The sequence below is a fragment of the Fundulus heteroclitus genome, unplaced genomic scaffold, assembly GCF_011125445.2.
Source record: "Fundulus heteroclitus isolate FHET01 unplaced genomic scaffold, MU-UCD_Fhet_4.1 scaffold_47, whole genome shotgun sequence".
Taxonomy (NCBI): Eukaryota; Metazoa; Chordata; class Actinopteri; order Cyprinodontiformes; family Fundulidae; genus Fundulus; species Fundulus heteroclitus.
The window spans coordinates 2,347,828-2,366,866 of record NW_023396890.1 but is presented as its reverse complement, the minus strand read 5'-3'; the positions used below and the strand labels follow the sequence as shown (position 1 = coordinate 2,366,866).

Genomic DNA, 19,039 nt, shown 5'->3' with positions numbered 1-19,039 from the left:
GACACAAAGTCCTGATAATTGGGAAAATGATGCATGTTTTTAATCGTTTTTATAAATGATATCCAGAATGTTGTGTTAATTTTTATTCAGCAGCGCTGAGCGAACACTTTGCAGAACCACTGCAGGTCCGGCTGCAGGTGGTTCTGGTGGTTCTCTACCAGCCTTGGACGTCTAGAGGTCTACAGGTTCTGATTTCTGCTCGTCCATCGCTGTGAAACAGCTCAGATTCACAGGAGCTACGGTGCTACAGGCTCAGGTTCAGGTCTGGACTTTGACTAGGCCATTTTAACCCTGCATGTTCAGGCTGGTTCTCCTGCTGGAAGGAGAACCTCCACCTCAGTCTCAGGTCTCCTGCAGGATGGTCCTGATTTATCTCCATCCATCTTCCATCAGCTCTGACCTGCTTCCTGCTCCTGCTGAATAAAAGCCTCCGTACAGCATGAGGGAATCAGATCTTCTCAGTGATGGCTTCTTCTTGCCACACAGAGGCCAGATGTGGAGTTCTGTCCCGTCAACAGACCGTGGATCTCTGCAGGTTCCTCTTCATCAGGGTCCAGTCCTGGAGGTCTGGTGTCCTGCACCCTTTATCGGTGTCTCTGCTTCATCACACCTGAGTCAAATAATCAGGTGATAGCAGGACTCTTGAGAACCTGACTACATTCTAACGAGGTCCTTTTGGTTCAGGTGTGTTGGATCAGGAACGGATCTAAAGGTTTCTGAACACCAGACCTCTGCACTAGGCTGACCACTTCTTTGACTAGAGCCTCCTCACACTTTGTGGCTTTAATAAAACTTTGAAAACTGTTCAAGGGGTATGAAAACTTCTGAGCCTCCATGAGTGTCAGGAAGCCAGCGTTGTGTTGAAGGGGAGAAAATGAATGAACTGGCCTGATTCCTCCCTCCATGCTGGCCTACATAACGAGGAGCGCTAACGAGTAAAGAGGTCATCGTCCATCGCTGACGAGACTTTTCACTGCTGGGTTCACGCTTTCCCCTGGATTTAATCTAGGCTTTCTGTAGGAACTGTTGGTAAAATAGATTTCATTACTAGCTTCAGAAAATGTTAAATCTTTGATGTTTCTAAGCTTCTGTGTGAAGGAATCACTTCCCTTCATGTGGAAGGGCAAATCCTCCAATGGCCACTAACCTGTTTAACAGCAACGCCAGGAGAAATTAACCTGCAGGTGTTGCCCTGAGCTGCAGAGCTTTTGCTTAATTAAAATGACTCTTCAGTCTAATTAACAAGGAGCCAATCAGAACAGGGGAAGCATAATGGAAGATCTGACAAGGAGCAAGAGGAAGCCAGCAATTTAACCAGGAGAGGAGGCAGAGAGGAAGGCAGGTGAAAGTAATTAGCACAGGTGAGTGACAGGTAATGAGCTGAGAGAGAGCAATAACAGAAAGAAGGAAAAAAGAACCAAAGAATGACTAAAGAGACTAAATAAAGCTTCTAAAGACTGAACTGGATACAGAAGCTAAGAGCACAAAGAAACAATAATCTAACAGAACCATTAATAACTAAATAAATAATGAACTGAACACTAATGACAGAGAAGAAGAAAATGTTAATTTCCCTTTAAAGCTTTATTTCATCAGTATTTCTTTTTATTTTGTCCTATTTTGCCAAGACTAACAGCAGCTACACAGATGTAACCATAAACAGGATGAAAACATCAGTGCAGCTGACAGCAAACATCACAGTATCATCAGCATAAAACAGTTTAGTAAACAGTTCATGAGCTTTTCCAGAATCGTCGCTGGTTTTCTGACTGATTGCTGATCCAAACACACGAGGCTGGTTTGCTGTTGTCTTTGTTCAAGGTGTTCTTCAGCACTTTAACCTAATATCTGGTAAATAATTGCTGACACTGGTGGAATGTGTGTCGTTATATCAGAGGTTTTGTGACCAGATTAAACTCTGGATCTGTCCTGAAGTTGAGGAATCTGTTAATCTTGTATTCCTGTTCATTCTTGGCAGTTTTTATTATCAAAGTGTTCATTTTCTCTGGTCTTCTAGTGATTTATTTTGCTGCCCCTTAACACCCCCCCCCCCCACACACACACACATACCTTTGGATCGGCTGACACATGCGGCGGTGTATAAATAGCCTTCCAGGCCCTTCCTGCAGCGTCCAGCCGAGCGGTTCTGTCAGGCCTCATGCTGACGCTAGCTAAGAAGCTTCACTGCAGGTTTGATTCAAAGCTTTCATTCTTTTAATAATAACTTCAGTCTCCTTTGAAATAGTTTGTTGAAGTTGGTTGTGTTTCATCTGATTGGCAGAAAACAAAATGGAGGCTCTTTCTGAACAGTTCCTGGAGTTCCACCCAAACCACGGTACCAATATCCGACTGGACCACTCAGGAACTCAGGCCACCCGAGTGGAAAGCTTCGCCAACGGGGTTTGTTTCAGCAAGTACCCTCTGAAGCCTGGAGAGATCTTTCTCATTGAGATTGAGGAGAAGGAGCTGGGCTGGTGTGGACACCTCCGGGTGGGCCTGACGGCCTGGGACCCAACGAGCCTAGAGGCCGTCCCTGAGTACTCCATCCCAGACCTGATGGAGCTGGGGGACAGCTGGGTGTTTGCCATCACCAGGAACCACAACAAGGTGGTGGAGGAGGCGCAGGTTCAGGAAGCTGGAGGAGGAGAGCTCGGTGTTGGACGGAGACTTGGACGAGGGGAGGAAGGAGATGGAGTTCAGGAGGATGAAGGTGGAGGCAGCAACTCCAAACCAAAGACCTTCTTCACGGACACGCACTTGTACATTGACTCTGTCCGAATCCCCAGAGACAAACTGGTTGGCCGGAGCCGCCCTGGACGCTTCAGCCACATCCTGGACGATCTGTATAAGACAAACGCGCTGCCTCCCACAGCCAGACGCAGCAGGATCGGAGTTCTGTACGTGCCGAGAAGCGACCGCACGGCTGACATGCACATCGTCATCAACGGAGAGGACATGGGAGCTTCTGCCAAGGGGATTCCTGCCAGCAGGCCTCTGTACGCGGTGGTGGACGTGTTTGCTGCCACTAAGTGTGTCCGGATAGTCCAGGTGGAGTACGGCTGTGAGTGTCAGCACCGGCAGTCATGATGTTTGGTGCCGCTGGGCCAACGTTGGCAGCATTTGTTCTCATTCACGCCTTCCCAACTGTTCTCCAGCTGAATCTCCGTGTTTTGTTTCACTTTCTACAGTTTTTTTGTCCTTATGTGGGATTTTTGGTAATTTATTGTTTTTTGACTCTTTGCATTCATGCATCCCCTTTTTTGAAGGTCATTGCAGTCCTTATGTTTGGAGGTTTTTCTGTGATAGTTCTTGTTGAAAGGTTTTTCTGACTCATTTCCTGCTTCTGCTCCCGTTGTCTGTCCTCTCCATGTTCCTCCAGTCTCCTCCTTGCAGACGCTCTGCAGGAAGGCCATCCAGAAGCATATCGTCCACAGGATGGCTATCGACTGGCTCCAGCTGCCAGAGGCTCTGAAGCACTACTGCAAGTATGAATGAAGCGCGCAGAAAATGAAGAACCACGTGAGACCTTTCCAGATGTGCATCAAACAACCCAATAAAAACTTTATTACAGTTTCATTTGTCTTACAGAAACGTTATTTTTGTATAATGTGGAATAAAGCAGAAAATGACCAGACTGGGTACCGCTGCATGTTTGTAGTTTTTTCTGGAACAATGATGGACAGCTGCCGGTCCACTTTAGTTTATCATGATTAAAGTGGCCGTTATTTTTTCTAAGTCTGTTTAGACGTGTGGCTCCCAGTTAGCCGTGTTACCGAGAGCTTTTTACAGCCTTGCTGTTGTAAAACATGCTGATGCTGTTGGTTCCAGACGGACCTCTGAGGTTCTGAGGGTTCCCGTGAGAACCAGAAGTAAAAAGAGAAGAATTTCACTGTTCCTGCAGGTTAAGGTTTCTGTTTTAGTTAGCAGGGACCATTTTAGCATGAAAACCAGCAGCGACACATCAGCCACAATCGCCTGGAGGAACATTCACCACTGCTGAAGAAAAGGCAAGTTGAAGCTTTAACACGTTTACTGCAGAATATCTGGACGGGCCAGTGAAGTTCTGGGAGAATGGGACAAGAACTGAGCTCTGGGGGCGTTGCTGCACCGTGTTTGGAGGAAGAATGGAGGAAGAATGGACCATCTCTCCTCAGGACCAACAGCGAGGTCAGGAGGGGGGAGCATCATGGTAGGGGCCGTCTCTCAGGTGTCCTGGTAGACCTTTTACGATCCAAGGAAGGACGACAGGATAAATGGACCGGGTTTAGTTTTCTGCCGACAGCAGCTGGATGGTCCAGTCGATCCCTGGAAGCCATCTTGTTAAAATAAATGGATTGAACTGGAGATCAGGGTGGATAAAATCATAACTAAGTTATGCATTCAGCTAATTTCTCCAAACAAAAAACATGGTAAGGTTGTCATTATGTGCTCCATAGGTGATCGCTGAGTGACTCAACAGCATCTGAAAGTATTCACTTTATGAACTGACCTGTTTTAAATCGTTTTAAATTGTTTCTCTGTGGACCAGTCATAAGAGATAAACCGTACAGCTGCTCCAGACATGATGAAGAATGTAACTCCAGAAGCAAAGACACAAAGGAAACTGACACATTAAAAATATAGAACTGTTCAGACCAACTACATCTGCAGATATAATCTATAAACTAACTGTTCTGCAAACATCTGAGTGTCTATGCAGACAGTGAGGGGTGCAAACCCCATGGAGCAGTCAGGGGGTTACAGGGTTTCTGCTGAGGTGCAGGAAAACACAACTTTTCTAAAAAGACTACATGTTTTATAGAAAGAAGCTCCGTTTCTCTGTTTGATCAGCCAAAGTCTGCAGGAAGGACCGTTTGGCGCAGGAAGCTGTCAGCTCACCTAAAACCAGAATGAAGGTTTCTCCAACCTTGTGGGATTTTTGTTTTACCTGAAAAGTAGCAGGTGAGGCTTCAGAGTGACCAATCAGATGTTCAGGTAGGGAGAAACCTCTCATGTCTCCTTCAAACCGCTGGATCTCTTTGTGTTTCTCTTGCGTTTCCATTTAAATCCACATGTTTTCTGGTTTTCTGCTCCTCCTAAATGAACTGGCTTTTCTTCTGCTGTCCAACAGCGACATCTTGCGGCAGCGGCGAGCACTGCAGGGGGAGGAGCTCCAGCGATCAGCCGGGATGACGTCACTGCACGCCAGAAGGAGCCAAGCGGCGGTGTCGTCGGCCAGGAGAGCCCAGAACCAGAACCAGAACCAGAATCCAGGTTAAGACCCGCTGCGGTGGTTGTTGTCCAGCAGCAGCAGCAGGATGTCCTTCTGTCGGTTTGTGGGGGATGAGATCTACAGAGATCACTTTAAACCAGGTGAGCAAACAGGACGTGACGTAACGTCCCACTGGGTCAGCAGGATCGGAACCAGCCACCTGCTCCCTGATGATGAGCCTGATTTCTCTCTGAAATTCATCAACAGTGGCATCATGAGGTTCGGCTGTCTTCGCCTTCATTGATAATTTAGTTTTTTTTTTTATTGTGAACCTTGTGTTTTAGTGCCTTTTATTATTCTGATATTCCTATTTATTATTCACCTGTGCAGCACCGCGGTTGCATGTTTTTTTAAATGAATGAATGAATTTTCATAGAGAAGCAACTTGAAGGGAAGCCGCATCACCGCCTCAGCAGATTTAAACATGTTTATAGTTGAATTAAATCCCGTTTTAAGCCTAAATGCAGAGTTAGAATAGAATAGAGGCTTTTTGTCGCAACACGCATTAAATTAATTACTGAGCTTTCTCTAATGTAATCAGTAATTATGAATAAAACAACATAAGGATGAGACTGTAGATGAACAAAGCATAGAAACGATGTCTGGAGCTCAGAAACATCTGGAAGAGCCTCAGGAACATCTGGAGACGCCCTGGAGCAGCAGCAGCGTCAGCAGGAACCAGGCGGTGGGAAAGAACCGCAGACAGAGGCTAGAAGAGCTGCAGGGAGGCGAGAAGCTGGACTCGCTGCATTAGTTAGTCTGGAACATGATAGGAAAATAAAAGAGTCAAAGAAACAGGACATTAGGATCAACAGAGAGTTCACACTATTCAGAAATAAATTCTCCCCAGGGTCTCAGGATCCTAACCGTCCTCGTAGCTTTCAGCGTCGTCTATAATTTATGACATTATTTCCATTATTTCAGTTCCATCTTCTTTATTCACAACACATCATCTCATAATATACCATGTGGTATATTATTCTCCACACATGCACTCAGATTGGCACAATGAAGACGACATGCAGACAGACATCAGGCCCTCCTCAGATAAATAACTTTATAGTTAACTAAGACATATTCACAGTTTGGCTCCACAGAAAAAAAGGTTTCAAGGTCAGAATCAGAATCAAGTTTACTGCCAAGTAGGTTTGCACTTACAAGGAATTTGACTTATAGACAATATATATATATATATATATATATATATATATATATATATATATATATATATATATATATATATATATATATACAGAATCTAGAGGTGGTCGTTTCAATGCTGACAATCTTTAGATTATTTTTAATCCTCAGATTATGGCCTCCCTCTCAGCCTGCAAGCATCTGCAGGATATTTAACCAGATCAACTTTAGAGCGTTAACTTGTGAAATATGAGCCTCTTCTCCATGGCAGACATGTTTTATTCAGTAACGGTGGCAGCATCATGCCTCAGGGTTGGTTTCCTCATCTGGGACTGAGGCCTTAGTCAGCATGGAGGAAATGGACCACAGCCAGACTGCAGTCAGTGTTTGGACCAGAACCTTCAGCTACAGCTGCTGCTTCCTTCCAGCATGACTCCGGACCTTTCCCTGCAGGAATCTACGCCTGCTCCAACTGCACCCACCCTCTGTTCTCCAGTCGGGCCAAGTTCCCCCACTCGTCTCCGTGGCCGGCGTTCACCGACACCATCAGAGAGGACAGCGTCACCAAGATGATGGAGACGCTCACCGCCTACAAGGTCTGCGGTCCGACTCCGTGAGTCAGTAGAACCCGTGAGTCAGTAGAACCTCAGCCACATCGGATCCTGGAGGCTGACGCTGTTGCTCCTTCACAGGTTCTGTGCGGAAAGTGTGGCACCGGGCTGGGCCACGAGTTTGTGAACGACGGTCCAGAGGATGGAGCGTCCCGCTTCTGAATCTTCAGCCACTCGCTCAAGTTCATCCCAAACAAAGGTACCGCACACCGACCCGGTTTCACTGGCAGAAGCTTTTATTTATCTCAGCTCAGGTACGGCGCTGTGGGTCAGTTCAATGAAACCTTTTAGGAACTTTAAGGTCGTTTCTTCTGGATGTTCGGGTTCATCGTTGCTTCACAGTCCAACAGATTGTTTGTCTTAATCTGACTGAATATTTGAAGCTTTGCTGAAAGTCAGCGGCCTGTTACTGCAGCAGCTACCCAGCACCACAGCATGATGGCGCCACCGCCGTGCTTTTAAGCTACTTTTGCTGTCATTGCTAGCTGCTAGCTGCTAGCTGTCTGGATGCTAGCTGCTAGCTGTCTGGATGCTAGCTGCTAGCTGTCTGGCTGCTAGCTGTCTGGATGCTAGCTGCTAGCTGCTAGCTGTCTGGATGCTAGCTGTCTGGATGCTAGCTGTCTGGATGCTAGCTGCTAGCTGTCTGGCTGCTAGCTGTCTGGATGCTAGCTGCTAGCTGTCTGGCTGCTAGCTGTCTGGATGCTAGCTGCTAGCTGCTAGCTGTCTGGATGCTAGCTGTCTGGCTGCTAGCTGTCTGGATGCTAGCTGCTAGCTGTCTGGCTGCTAGCTGTCTGGATGCTAGCTGCTAGCTGTCTGGCTGCTAGCTGTCTGGATGCTAGCTGCTAGCTGTCTGGCTGCTAGCTGTCTGGATGCTAGCTGCTAGCTGCTAGCTGTCTGGATGCTTTCTCCACTGAGCCGAGCTCTTCTCTGTGAACCAGTAGGTCCTGGAATGATTTTAAACGGCAGAGCTACTTTTTATTGTTGAGATGGAGCACCGGTCAGCCTTTCTGCGCTGACCTGATGAACATCATTATCTGCTGTGTGTCTGGTTGCAGGTAACGGCGAGCAGTAAGGAGCGAGCAGACGGCTGGTTCTGCTGCTGCTCGGCACGGGTCCAGGTTTCAGGTCGGGTCAGAGGGTGACGTGGACGGGGGAAAGGCCTGAGAAGGACTCCCTGCCTGCTGATGATCACTGACCAACCTGGACCACACGTCTGCTGATATTCTTAGAACAAACTTCCAGCGAGGCGTCAGAACGTTGCTGAGTGTAGAGACTCTGAGCGGTTCTCCTGCAGGTTCCTGGTACCTCCTGCTGCTGAGTGAATGATTGCTGGGTGGAGACGCGCTCTCAGCCACTGTTAACACTGGGACATAGGAAATACACGACTTTTCTCCTGCAGCAGCATCATTTTAAATGTCTTTATTCTGCTGGGAGTATTTTCTATGAAAAATAAATAGATTTTTACAAGTTTCTGGTGCAACACCTATCAGCTCCCCTGTTAGTCCAATAAGACAGCAGCTGTAAGCTTTGACAGGCTACAGAGCCATCTGTGACCCATTTAGACCAAATTATTTATTGAAATGTAGCACTTCTTAAAAAAGCTATTTATTAAGTGTATTATTATACCATTTTATGTCACATTTGTAATTAAAAATAGAAGCTGTAGATTTTGGACCACATGTTATCCCCGGGTCCTCCAGCTGCAGCCGTTCTGCAGGATTTAGGCTGATTTGGTTCGGTGAACTTTTCCTGTGTTGCTTTTTGGATCGCTGTATTGTTGAACGGTTTGTAAATCTCCAGATATTTATTTATCTATTTGTCTTAAAACCTAAAATAACAAATAAAGCAATTACATTCAATTAGTTCAAGATTTGCTGATTTTAAAAGTTCTGGGAGGAGAGACAGGCCCGCAGCATCACAGTTCCTCCACCATGCTCAACACTGGGATCAGGTTTGTTTCTGTGCTTTTATCGTTTATTTCATGCCAGACTCACATTTATAAAGACAGAAACATCGCAGGACCTCCTCACCACCTCCTCCGTACCAAGGAGCAGACTGCATGTTCAGTAGACGGCTGTGACTCTGTGATGGGACGCTGAGGCTGACATTAGAACGTTTTATTTTGAGAACGGTTGGTTCTGATTGCAGCTTCGGCCCGTCCAGAAACAGTTTCTCCCTAATAAAGAATCATTGAATGCTGGATATGAGTGAAATTACGCATCATAGGCAAGGCAAGTTTATTTAAATAGCACTTTTCAGTAAGGATTCAACGTGCATCAACGGGTCTTTTTTAAAGTTTAAATTAGCTGAAATGTTCTCAAAGTGGATTTTGGTCCTGAGAGGCAGAAGCAGATCATGTGACTGACCTCTAGAGGGCGACATCTCCTGCAGGATGAAAGCTGCTCTGTCTGCTCTGTCAGCATTAATTACAGATGTTGGCTCCTTCTCTGTGGTCCAGCTGCAGCCTGCAGGCCATGTTCTGCAGGTTCTGCTGCATCACTAACCTGCTGGTCCAGGTGGAGGAAGGTGATGTCCTGCCATCTGCCTGATTCTGCAAGCTTACAGAAAAAACAAAGGAAATCAGGTTTAACCAGTTTCCTCTCCTTTCCAGTCATCGGTTGCTGGTTTCAGCACCAGAAGGCTGTTATTTTATTATTATTTATTATTTTACACGAACCGTTACAGAACCAGAACCTTGGCTGAGGCCCGTTCTGAGGAGCAGCTCTAGATTAGCAGAAACCTTTGAGCAACGCGTTGGCATCAGATCACAGAGCTGAACATTTCAGACCCATAAAGGTTCTGGTTCAGTTAATCTTAAACCCGTTTTCTCATGATCTGATCGTTGCTGCGTTTATTCACATTAACATTACAGATGTTATTTAGCTGCTCATCAGCTCATCCCCCATTAAGATAAAATAAGATAAGATAAGATAAAATAGGCTTTATTGATCTCACATTGGAGAAATTCACTTGCCACATCAGCTCATTAGTCAATAATCAGAAGAAGGTGCAAAGTAGAGAAGGTGCATCAGTTATATACAGTGGATCAAAGAAAAAGAGAAAAATAAGAACAAAAATACAAAAAGAAAGATGATGTCTTATTTACATTCACGGTGATATACATATACAAATATATATACATGTGTATTGACATATATTCAGGTGGTGATAGCAGCAGAAGTAATTTCTTTCAGGATTATTGCACGGTGTATTAAATAGATTATTGCACATTAGTTATTGCACATTAGTTATTAAAGCTGTTAATGAAAGTTATTAAGCTGAATTCTGCTGATTGGTAGCTCTTCACATGTTGATTTTTAAACAACTAGAAGCTGAAGGAGTGACTACGGCTACGTCCGTTTGTTCCTTTCACTGATGCCGTGTTCAGGCGTCGCCTCTAGCTGGCTGGATGCACGGTGTGGGTCATCTGCTGCAATCTGCTGTTTTATTTAAATTACTCCACGTTAAAAACTAAAACAACTAAACCAAGAAAGCCCAAAATTATTCACACCCCGTCAGGTTTAGATTCAAACTAATATTTCAATGTGACCAACATGTTTCTTCTAACAGGAGCTAAATGTGATGTTTTGAAGCACTGACGGGAATCAGGGAATCCGTTATGTTTGTCATGCCAGGTTTTAATAAAATATTAAATTGGTTTATATTGTCTTATCATTTCTGAGAGATGCTTTTGTCATTTTCTTTGTTCAATGAAAAACAGATTTCAGCCCCAGTCTGCCAGGGGTGTGTATAATTTAACTCCCAAAATAAAAGAAATGTTTCAGGAAAACTTATTTTAAGTGTAATGGTTATTTTGCTGTTAGAAGCAGTCAGGATAAGTGTTGTCTTAATTTATTATGGTCTTTATTTATTTTTAACCACATTCTGCTCCTGGTTCTCTTTGTGTGAGACTCTCATGGTGGTTTTGCTTCCAGCCTCTGATTATCTGCTGCAGGGCAGAGATTTAACCTGAAGGATTTAGCTTTCTGCAGAGAAACCCAACTAAACGCTTCCTGTCACGGCTTTTTAACGCCACTTCCCAGAAAACACGTAGCAGCATCAGTCTGAACCACAAACAGGTTTGCTGACCTGTCGGACTGCTGTGAACCGGGCTTGTGGTTGAATAAAAGCTTCCTCCAGGCAATTTGTGCTCGGCTAGCAGAGGAAAACATGAACCTCCTGGTCGCTGTTGTTCTCTGTGACTCACATCCATTAGGTAACATTTTGGCTTTCGCTTCGCAGCGGAGAAAATAAAAGAAGCTTTCTGTGAAGACTCGGCTCCACCAGGAGACATCTTTTCTCCCCGGTGGATCTGAGGCCTAAGGTCAAGCTGCTGGCAGACAGCAGACGGAGCATCATAGCGGTGCACAAACGCTCCATTAACCCGGCGGCCCCGAGGCGTTCAGGGACCGATTGAATGGAGGAAAAATGTGAGGTTGGTTAGAGGCGGGCTGCATTATGACCTGCTGACGTCTTTACGCAGGAACGCCGTTCAGAGGTCGGCCTCGTCGTTACCGGCCGCTCCAGTTCCTCCCTGGTTTTACAGGAGAAACCTGCATGGAAGACGCTGAATTAGGCCAGACGGCACATTTCCCGTAGGTTTGCTCAAGCCTGCTACCAACACTGTAAATATTATTTTAGGAAAAAAGCTTCTGCTATTTTCACAAAGCAAACGAGTTGCCAGAACGTTTTGGAGAAGGAAACTCGTCAAAGCTTAGGCTCATAGTTAGGCTCATTAGGGAGGAAGTCTGGGCCAAAACACACAGAGACACGCAGGAAGGAACCGCAGAGGGTTAATAAGAGACGCTGCGACCCACAGAGAACGTTCTGCTGGTCCTGGGAGAACGGCGTCCTTCCTCCAGGTGTCTCACCTGGCTGAACCTCACCTGGCTGAACCTCACCTGGCTGTAAAATGACGGCTTCATCAGCGCCGGGTTCTCTGGGTTCTCTGGTTCTGCTGCAGCCTGGGGAGGAGCTCCTGGTTCCTTCAGTGAGGCTTCATGAAGAAACGTCATAGCAGACGATCTCAGGACGTCACCATGGATGGAGACACGAAGCTCCTTCATGTTCTAGGCAACCGCAGAGCAAGTCGTGGTTCTAGTGGTTCTAGTGGTTCTGGTGGTTCTGGTGGTTCTGGGTCGTTTGTTAGGATGTTCTTACCGCAGATATTTGATTTAAAAGGTTTTATCATTTATTTCACATAGCAACTCTTACAACCCCATCAGGGTCCGATGAGGAGAACCTGGTTCCACCCGGTTCCACCAGGAACCAGATTTAACCAAAACTGGGACTGGGTCGGCCCGTCGGATCAGCACCAAGCGCCTCTCAGCCACGTTTAAACGTCAGCATTTGTCTTTTTAAGACATCCCTCGTTGTCCAGATGGAGGAAAACTTCTTTTTCTCTGTTGAAGGAAACTCCTGTCACGGTTCCGTTAACTGGACCTGAACGCCTCCGCTCGTTGTTCAGAACCAGCTGGTCCATCAGTGTTTGGGTTTGAATCTGCCATGAATGCGTCTGAATGTGTAAAAGTGTTTGACTGCCGGCTCCTGCTGGGTGACTACGACCCACAGAGACATGAAATCATGCAGCGGCTGCAGAAAGCATCAGCTGACAGGCAGCCGACCCGTCTGTGAGAGGAACCAGAACCAGCAGCCATCTGGGCTGAATTATGGACCATCCTGTGGACACCAAGCAAATCTCCATCTTCATGCACCGTAGCTACCGACCATCACAGTGGCCGACCTACCGGGTCGGTTCTGGTCCACGGTGCCGGCTGCATGTCTCGTTGTAGAACCTACAGCGTCTTCTATGTGATAAAAATGCAGATTCTGGTGAGGAATAAGTTAGAACACCCCACGTTTACTCCCACATGAGCAGAACATGATGACTCGGCTCGTTGAGGTTTGTTTAAGCCTTAAACATATTTAAATATAAAATATTTTAAATTTATATATTTTAAATATAAAAAATTTAAAATGCATATTTTAAAATATATAAAATTTTTGTACTGCTATCATTTTAATTATATTAATAATAGTTTGTGGAGGTCATCAAAAGTCAGTGAACATCTGTCCATGCTAAAACTGTGAATTTTATGTAAATTATAAGATGCTAACCTATGAATATGAATAATTCAGTTTTAACCTGGAATAAAATTAAAGCAGCATAAACGAAAATTTTTGCTTTTCAAATGTTTGACACCAATTTTGTCTGATTTGTCCTGAAGCCCAAAGAGCTGCAGCTGGAGGTCTGCAGAGGATCCTATCAGACGGGAGGAATCCAAAGGATTGTTAAAATCTAAAATCTTTATGAGCAAAGAAACTGAAGCTGGGCTCGGTTTAAATAGTTGCTGCTCTGATAATTCCTCATCATGTCAGGCTTTAAACATCTCGCTGTCTCCAGTGGGATGGCAGCAGCAGGAGTGACCAGAAGCATCACAGAGCAGCTTCTACCCGTCATGGCTGCTGGGCGTCCTCTCCACGCCACGCAGTAAGTCGCTCTGCAGCTGCAGCCAGGACCTCCACAGGGAGGAAATCTGAGGATCTGCTGGAGAAGCTGGCAGACACACGACCAACAGGCTGGCATCTCATGGAGGTCTTTATCTGGGACACACGTGTCTGATAAGCCATCAGAGATGCTGATGCTCAGAGCTGCAGGGAGAGACACGCTGGAGGACCAGTTCTCCTCAGAGGTCTCGTCTCCTGACGGCGTCCTCCTCCTCCTGGAGCTTTTTCAGGACTACAGCGTCTCCTTCAGCCTCTTCTGGGCCACAAACACACAGAACATCTGAGTCACATGATCAGATTGTATCTCAGATGTTTTGTCTGGATCTCAACTGGACATGAAACACCTGCCGGCTTATCTCCTCCTTTTGATTCTCAACATCCTTTTTTCCTGTCAGCTTGGTGTCAGCAGATCCCAGCATGACCCCCCCCCCCTCACCTTTGTTCATGAATGTTTCCACCAAGCAGAAACCATCTGAAGTTCATTTATTGACCCTTTTCTCGCTGCTTGGAGCCGTTTTTTCTTTTTAATCCCATGTTTCAGTAGAAACGTGTTTCATAAACTGCTCCACGGTCCCTGCAGCGTCTAAATGTGAGTTTTTATTGCTGCCGTCATTCTTTCCGTCTTTAAAGTGGTAAACATGTCTTCTGGTTGCCCTCTGGTTCGCTCGGTGTCGCCCAGCGAGGCTGCAGTCCTGTGCAGGCATGCCTGCCACTTAGCGTGCCTTCCTCTGGAAGCACTCAGAGAGCAGCAGCTCCTGGCCACGCCCGGCAGATAATGCACGCTGCGCCGCGGCCTATACTTACCCGGCTCACCGCAGAACTCTGCCCTGCAGTTAGGCCGGGAATGTGGCCCCGCAGCTGGCTTTCTCACAGCATGCAGACCCCCCCCCCCCCCCCCCCGGCACAGACGGCTGGGATCTGTTTGTGTGACATCCTCGGTGAAGAGGACACATTCCTGCAGAGTTTTCCGCTGCCACTGCAGGACTTTCAGCCGTTGCATGTTTTCTCTGCACAGGGAAGCAGCAGTTTGCAAATCAACAGAAGATTCCTTCCTGACATTTTCAGATCTGTATTATAAAGCAAAAAGCTTTGAATCCTCGACAGCAGACCCACAGAATAAATCTGAATGAGTGAATATAAACTGGCTGTGACAGAAAACCAGTGAAACGTAGATTTCAGATGACTGACTGTAGTGTAAGGCGCATTTTAAGTAGCTTTTAGCTTTTACCACAGATTAGAGAAAACAATCAGCGTAATTTATTCAGGAAGCTAAATGAATATAATGAGGTGTGTGTTGTTGCCTCAGCCAGCAGGAACCAGCAACCTTCCCTCCGTCTCTGTGGGGAGAGACATGTGAGGCGGTCCTCTGTCAGCTCTCAGGTTCTGGGAGGACGGGTCAGCAGAACCCGGTCAGAACCTGCAAAGACGGGCGCTATGTGAACACAACACAGACCAATGGATATTCACTTTACTGCACTACAAAAACTGATACTTTGTCATCTAAAAACGAAATTCTTATCAGAGTCAGCAGGTGAAGACGCGTAAAAAGGAAAACCCCAACCTGTAATTCCAGTACATTTATTCAAGGTACATTTATTCGTGTTCAGAAATACTTTCACACAATCACAGTTGGAGCTAATTGTACCTCTGCTGTTAATTTCCTGGACTACATCCTTCTAAAATGGCTCCTCTTGGTATTTTGTATTATTACATTTGTTTAAACAGCCAATGAGGACGGCCCAGCAGATTTTTCCTTAAAACATTGTGACTTCATGCTTTTATTTCAACGAGGTTCCCATGGTGTCCCACAGGCCCACAGCATCATGGACTCACCTCTGTGTTTAACTCTAGCATTGAGTTGTTTTAAATCCGTTCAACATTTGTTTTACAGAAAGAACGGGTCTGGTTGAGTTAACTGTGTCAGATTTGCTCTACAACACGGAGGAAAATTAAATATTAGCATTCCTGCACAGCTGATGTTATTCAGTATAAAGGATTATAACTGACCTCATCTTCCTGTTTAGGTGCAGATTTACTCTGTAAAATGCAACGTTCAGTTTAATTAAACTCAGTTCTCACCAACCTGATGTTTATACTCATTTTAGCTGAGTGCTGTAAACGGTTGGATAAGTTGAGTCCGCACATAGAAATGAAGTATTTGAAAGAGGTGGAGACATGAGCAGATCAGTTTAACCTCATTAGCTGATTGGCTAATAAAATAATGGGATGTAGTCAATAATATAAAATACTGGCCTTCCTAAGACGTTAAACACTGAGATCTGCTGGTTGTTTAATATATGAAACATAAATGCTTCACCCAGATAAAGAGTCCCAGTGTCCTGAGTAATACGTCTATTCAGAACGCAGAACTGCTGGATTAACAACATGGAAACATAATAAGAAAATCTGAAAAATAACTTAAGATCCAGATGGAATGCTTCCTGCAAGCAGATCTAAAGGATGATTCCCCAAAAAGAGTTCACTGTCACTATTAAGTCTGCTCAAAGTTATTAAGTTCACAGAGTTGTGCAAACTTCATGTGTGCAACTTGCACATACTGACAGTTTAAGTTCACAAAAGTATTTATTTTTAATGAGTTTGCATATTTTTTTTTAGTAAAGTAGACTTAATGCGTCTTACAATGTAGGTCTGCAGTTGTCACAAAGGATGGCTTTCAGAAGAGAAGAGACCCAGCAGCTGCACAGAGGAGGCCAGGGACACGGTGCTGCAGGGCCCCAGAGGACAGGGCCAAAATCCCCCCCCAGGGGCCAAAATCCCCCACAGCACTGAAGCCCAGACTGGGATTCAAACCCAGGACCTGCCTGCTCAGAGGCAACAGAGTAACAGCTCCAGGCCCAGTGGAGGAAGCTCCTCATATCATATTCACTTTAAACTGTCACCACAGCGGCATAATGCTCTCCGTTACCCTGAGGGACAACAGGGACAACGCCCTTCCGGACAGGTTGAGAGGTGCATTGAATGTGAGAAAAGAAAGGATCCGCTTTTGTCAAAGGGACAAAAACAGAAAGTGGTTTGGCAGGAAGTCAGAGCTCATGCCTGTGCAGAAACTCACTGGATGTTTGAGGGAGATTTCTGCTTCGCTAATGCAAAGAAAGCTGACGAATCACGCATAAAGTTCTTGAAAGAAACAATAAAGGTCTTCAAAGCCAGGATGCTCTAATATTCTACTAAAAATAACTAGAACAATAGTCAGAGTCGACTCTGGACCTGGAACCAGTCTTGGAGGCAGCTTCTCATCCCAGCCTTGTCACAGCCTTTAGAGAGTCAGGGGTGGGAGGGAATCTAGCCCAGGTACAGGTACAGGTGTGTGGCGGTCAGGAGACTCTAATTTCAATCTGGAGAGGCTCACACAGACAAAAAGAGGCAATTACAGAGATTTATTGGCGTAAATTAGAAGGTTTTATTGCCGCTTGGATCTCAGCAGAAGAAGCTGCGAATGTCTATGAGCTTGGACAATAATTTTAGAATTAGGATTAGTGAAGTCTTCCCCCGGGGTCCGGATACTGGTGGAGGAGGCCGTGAGGAGGAGGAGTGAGGCGAAGCTTGAGAGCGTGAAGGAGGAGAATAATGCAATATTCCTATGTCAGAATTAAAGAGGCACACAGCGTATGGTCTCGTTAATGTATTTGATTGTGTCATATTCCAATTTCTACAGTTTATTTATGATTGATAAAAGTTGCATTCTCTGTTCATTCAGAATCTCATAAAGACCTGTTAGCTTTTCTCTTCTCTCTTCAGATCTACGGTCGGTGCATGTCTGCCCCTTCCTTTGCTGACCTGCAGTTCCTAGCCTCAGCAACAGGCTCGGTGTATTAAAGCAGGAAAAAAGTTCAGTAAACTAACTGACTAAGACAGCAGCACACGAACAGCGCGTAGCAGCGATATTGACCAAGCAGACGCGCAGCAGCACGTCCCTGATTGTCTTTCAGCATCACAACAGATCAATGCAGGCAGAGAACAGGAGGATAAATGATGTTTTCTGGCTCTGCAGACTCCTTGAATTGACATACTGCCACACTTGAGGAGCCGCGGGTCGATAGATCTTCTTTCTCTCAGATCCATCATCCATGCAGAGCCTCGCTTGGTGTCAACACTGCAGAACTTCAGGTGTTTGAGGAACCTCAGAACCACAGTTCCTGGACCTGGAGGACTATTTTCACTGTAGGCAGAAATATGCTGTGAAATTCAGCCCAGACCCTCTAAATCCTGAATAATAAATAACTAGAAAGAGTCTAATATAAAATAACACTGGTTTTAAATAAATAAACAATATAACAGTAAACTGATGTGATTTTATCTTTATTTAGCCTTTATTTAGCCGAATCTTCACCAAGTGGGTCAGGCTTGACTTTTGACCTGGACCGGGTCTCTCCTGGTTCTGGGGCTGTGAGCAGGTTGTGTGTCCTGCCTCCTCTGACTGGTTCCAGCAGCCTCTCACCTGGAGCTGGTCGAGGTCCAATCAGCGGGGAGGTTCTCTGAGGTAGATGCCAGATTGTTGTTCCTCGTTAAGAGGTAATCTGGAGGTAATCTGGTCTCCTCCTCGCTCGTTGCTCTCACTTTATCTGATGCTCAAAGTTTATTGTCCGTCTTTTAGGGAAACCGGTCCGTTCCGGGTTTCCAGCTCTTTACCCGCTCACTCTCAGAGTTCATTTCAGAACTCACCTCTGGATTCTCCCTGGAAGTCTCCTCTCCGCTTCTCCTTCTTCACCTGGAAGAAAGAACAAGGATCATTAGCCTGAACCGCCTCCTCCTCATGGCCGTCCTGCATTTCTCCTCCAAACCCAGAAGAACTAAACTCTTTCACTCTTTCACTCGTGTCAATAAACCGTCCTTTTGTTGCCTGCATGAGGGTCTCAGACAAAAACACTGTGACAGGGTCTTCTCTGGACCAGCATTCCTGACTGAAGGTCCCTGTGTGACATCATCAGGCGTAAGGTTAGCTGGGGACGCCTGCAGCCGCATCAGACTGCTGTCCAGAAACAGATCCTGTTTTCAAACCTCTTGGTTTTCTTTGCAAAGGAGAAACTCCCCAAACTGTAGACGACGTTTTCCCCCGGCTGCAGGTCTTTAAGGTCTGGCTGTCGACTGTAATGTTTTAAAGGTTAGAACTGATCATGAATTAGTCTGGGATCATTCCAGGCTGGCAGGATAAGATCACTGACTCTAAGAAATACTTTGACGTGTATCTGCAGATGCGGACATGCTTGTGAATAAACAGACGCTTCCAGGTCAGAAAGAATAATAATAATAAACCCAGAAACATGTTCTGCAGAATAAAAAGTATTTTTCATCTCAACCTAATGAGGCGATGAAGGCTTTCTGCAGAAGTCAAGTGAAAAGTTAAGAGCGGGTCCATCTTGCCACTAGAAACCGACACAATGAAGAACAGAGACACTTTTTACATTTCTTCTTTTTTCCTTTGAGTTTCAGAAAAAAGAACAAATTCTATAAACTGTTAGAACAGAACCATCAGATGGGGGGGGTGGGGGGGGGGCATGCTCAAACATTC

General features: G+C 45.6%; 2 protein-coding genes across 2 annotated transcripts; both read left to right on the top strand.

The window, feature by feature from the left end:
* Positions 1-2,098: 2,098 nt before the first annotated feature.
* On the top strand, positions 2,099-3,635 carry neurl2 (neuralized E3 ubiquitin protein ligase 2). The gene is made up of 3 exons (XM_012867218.3): positions 2,099-2,190; positions 2,282-3,061; positions 3,380-3,635. The coding sequence occupies exons 2-3, from the start codon at positions 2,290-2,292 to the stop codon at positions 3,493-3,495; spliced, it is 888 nt and encodes a 295-aa protein (XP_012722672.2). The 5' UTR covers positions 2,099-2,190; positions 2,282-2,289; the 3' UTR covers positions 3,496-3,635.
* A 1,543-nt stretch (positions 3,636-5,178) lies between these two features.
* msrb1b (methionine sulfoxide reductase B1b) lies at positions 5,179-8,861 on the top strand. Its single transcript, XM_036132110.1, has 4 exons — positions 5,179-5,352; positions 6,845-6,987; positions 7,084-7,201; positions 8,058-8,861. Exons 1-4 carry the CDS (start codon positions 5,298-5,300, stop codon positions 8,072-8,074), a joined length of 333 nt encoding a protein of 110 aa, XP_035988003.1. The 5' UTR covers positions 5,179-5,297; the 3' UTR covers positions 8,075-8,861.
* Positions 8,862-19,039: the final 10,178 nt, after the last annotated feature.